This window comes from Limulus polyphemus, unplaced genomic scaffold (assembly GCF_000517525.1).
Source record: "Limulus polyphemus unplaced genomic scaffold, Limulus_polyphemus-2.1.2 Scaffold6480, whole genome shotgun sequence".
Lineage (NCBI taxonomy): Eukaryota > Metazoa > Arthropoda > Merostomata > Xiphosura > Limulidae > Limulus > Limulus polyphemus.
The window spans coordinates 1-3,009 of NW_013672090.1; the positions used below are offsets into that span (position 1 = coordinate 1).

At 28.7% G+C, this 3,009-nt stretch overlaps 1 protein-coding gene across 1 annotated transcript in view; it reads right to left on the reverse strand.

Moving 5' to 3' along the window:
- Positions 1-103: 103 nt before the first annotated feature.
- Positions 104-3,009, reverse strand: part of LOC106473755 (transmembrane 9 superfamily member 4-like) — a 38,963-nt gene continuing 36,057 nt past the window's right edge. Inside the window, exons 11-12 of the mRNA XM_013934435.2 lie at positions 1,434-1,515; positions 104-209 (exon numbers count right to left, since the gene is read on the reverse strand). Of these exons, the coding sequence (XP_013789889.2) occupies positions 119-209; positions 1,434-1,515 (173 nt within the window). The 3' untranslated portion in view covers positions 104-118. The remainder of the gene's footprint in view (positions 210-1,433; positions 1,516-3,009) is intronic.

Sequence of the window (3,009 nt, forward strand, 5' to 3'; positions counted from 1 at the left end):
AAGCACTGTCTCGTCCCTGAAGTAAAGCACTGTCTCGTCCCTGAAGTATAGCACTGTCTCGTCCCTGAAGTATAGCACTGTCTCGTCCCTGAAGTATAGCACTGTCTTGTCCATGAAGTTAGTAAAGACTTACTAAAAAAGCAGATTTCTTCCACTGATTCCCTCGTAACGTTCTGTACATACGACCAGAGAAGTATCCAGCAAATAGTCTGTCATAAAGATACAAATTATTAATAATTTAAAATAATCAATTCAGTACTTTAATAAATATATCAACATTTAAAAGTTGTGGTAATACAATACTAGACTATGAACATATGGGAATTTTCATCAAAACACAAAAAAAATTGAATAATCCCTGTTTCCTCTATATGCTAGAGGTCAGTTATGTATATTATTAGATACGGTAACAAGAGTGCATGTGTGTCACATCATTGTAACTTCTGTATCGTTAGCCGGACACGGCTGGAAGGTCAAAATAATAAATATATATATAAATGTATAATGTTATGAGATTTAAGCTATTTCATCTAAAAGCTTGTGTTTGTGTTATAATTTGTAGTCATTCTAGAATGAAGGAAGCATAATTTATATTTTGTTCTTAATTTTTTATTGAGGTTACGAAGTTGGTCATATCGAACCAACCCATACAGAAACACACTAGTGAAAATAACAAATAAAATATATCAAAAAAATTTGATAATTATTTGGAGATTACAAAGATTTCACATGTGAAATTTGAAAATGTTCAAATGCATTAAAGTATTTTTAATCTTAAAATAAAAATTACTTTGCATGTTGGATGGTCAACATTCTGAAAGAAAAAGGTTTACAAGAAAATCTTTAATTAAAGAATCTTAATACTCAATTTAAAAACCTGATATTTTGTGAGTGAAAGTAGTGTTTACCAATTTTGTAAACATGTGCATACATTATGAAAAATCATAATATAATTATTCTCACGGATACTTTCATGGTTACGAACTGGGTGGATTCCACCTTCCACCCAGTTCGTAATGAAAGGGTTAAAATATCTTTTCATTTCAGAGCTTCTTTGGAACTGACTCTACAAAAACTCTTGTCTTCATGAATATTACTTGCCCCGTGAAAACAAAAAAAGAATGGTAGATGGAGCCTTGATGATCAAAATTCAGTCCATGATAATAAAAAGAAAGAAAACTGGTATTCAAATAATCAATACTCACCCCATGATAACAAAAAGAAGGATATAATCAATATTCACCCCATGATAACAAAATAAACGATATAATCAATACTTACACCATGAAGACAAAAAGAGGGATATAATCAATATTCACCCCATGATAACAAAAAGAATGATATAATCAATACTCACCCCATGATAACAAAAAGAAGGATATAGTCAATATTCACCCCATGATAACAAAAAGAAGGATATAATCAATACTTACCCCATGAAGACAAAAAGAAAGATAGCTACAGTCATAAGAGCACCCCGTGAAGCAGGTGATAACATACCCAGCATTGCAAAAACTGAATAAAAAAAGGAAAGAATTATAGACAACAACGATAAATGTTGAAACAATTGAAACTTTAATAAATTAAAAGAATAAAACACAAAAATGCAATATTTGTTAACTTTCAATGGTTTTTATTTAGGCATTTACTGACAACTTTCATTAATAATTTTTAATCAAAGCTCCTTAATGATTGGTTAAAGAAAACTTGCTGTTAGCCTATAATCCTTGAGCCTCCAGTGAAGATTATTATTTTGGGCTTAACTTTTACTTCTTTTTTAACTGATAACAATAATGGGATATTATGTCATCTTAATGTTCATTCCTTGTGGTCAAAGAACTTACAGAAAAATGTTATGAAAGATGTATTAAATGTAGCACTCTCTAAAAATATTTAAAACACAATGAATGCTCTAACAAAGTCATGTTTAATTATTTTATAGCTGAGTGGTATTTTAGTTCAGTGTGACTAACTACAAACTCAAATGTTTGTGAACTCTAATTTTAGAAGTGTTAGATACTGCAAATGGGTCTTAAAAGCCAACCCTAACAGGGGAATTATGATACACACTAAACGTATACTATATGTATATTAACATAAACAGGAGTACTTACTGTACATATTAGCATAAACAGCAGTAACTACTATATATATTAACATAAACAGCAGTACCTACTATATATATTAACATAAACAGGAGTACTTACTATACATATTAGCATAAACAGCAGTAACTACTATATACATTAACACAGACAGGTGTACTTACTATATATATTAACATAAACAGCAATACCTACTATATATATTAACATAAACAGGAGTACTTACTATACATATTAGCATAAACAGCAGTAACTACTATATACATTAATACAGACAGGTGTACTTACTATATATATTAACATAAACAGCAGTACCTACTATATATATTAACATAAACAGGAGTACTTACTATATATATTAACATAAACAGCAGTAACTACTATATATATTAACACAAACAGGTGTACTTACTATATATATATATATAGTAGGTACTGCTGTTTATGCTAATATATATAGTAAGTACTCCTGTTTGTGTTAATATATATAGTAGTTACTGCTGTTTATGTTAATATATATAGTAAGTACTCCTGTTTATGTTAATATATATAGTAGGTACTGCTGTTTATGTTAATATATATACATTAACACAAACAGGAGTACTTACTATATATATTAGCATAAACAGCAGTACCTACTATACATATTAACATAAACAGCAGTACCTACTATACATATTAGCATAAACAGCAGTACCTACTATATATATATATATTAACATAAACAGGAGTAACTACTATATATATTAATACAAACAGGAGTACTTACTATATATATTAACATAAACAGCAGTAACTACTATATATATTAACATAAACAGGAGTACTTACTATATATATTAACATAAACAGCAGTAACTACTATATATATTAACATAAACAGGAGTACTTACTATATATATTA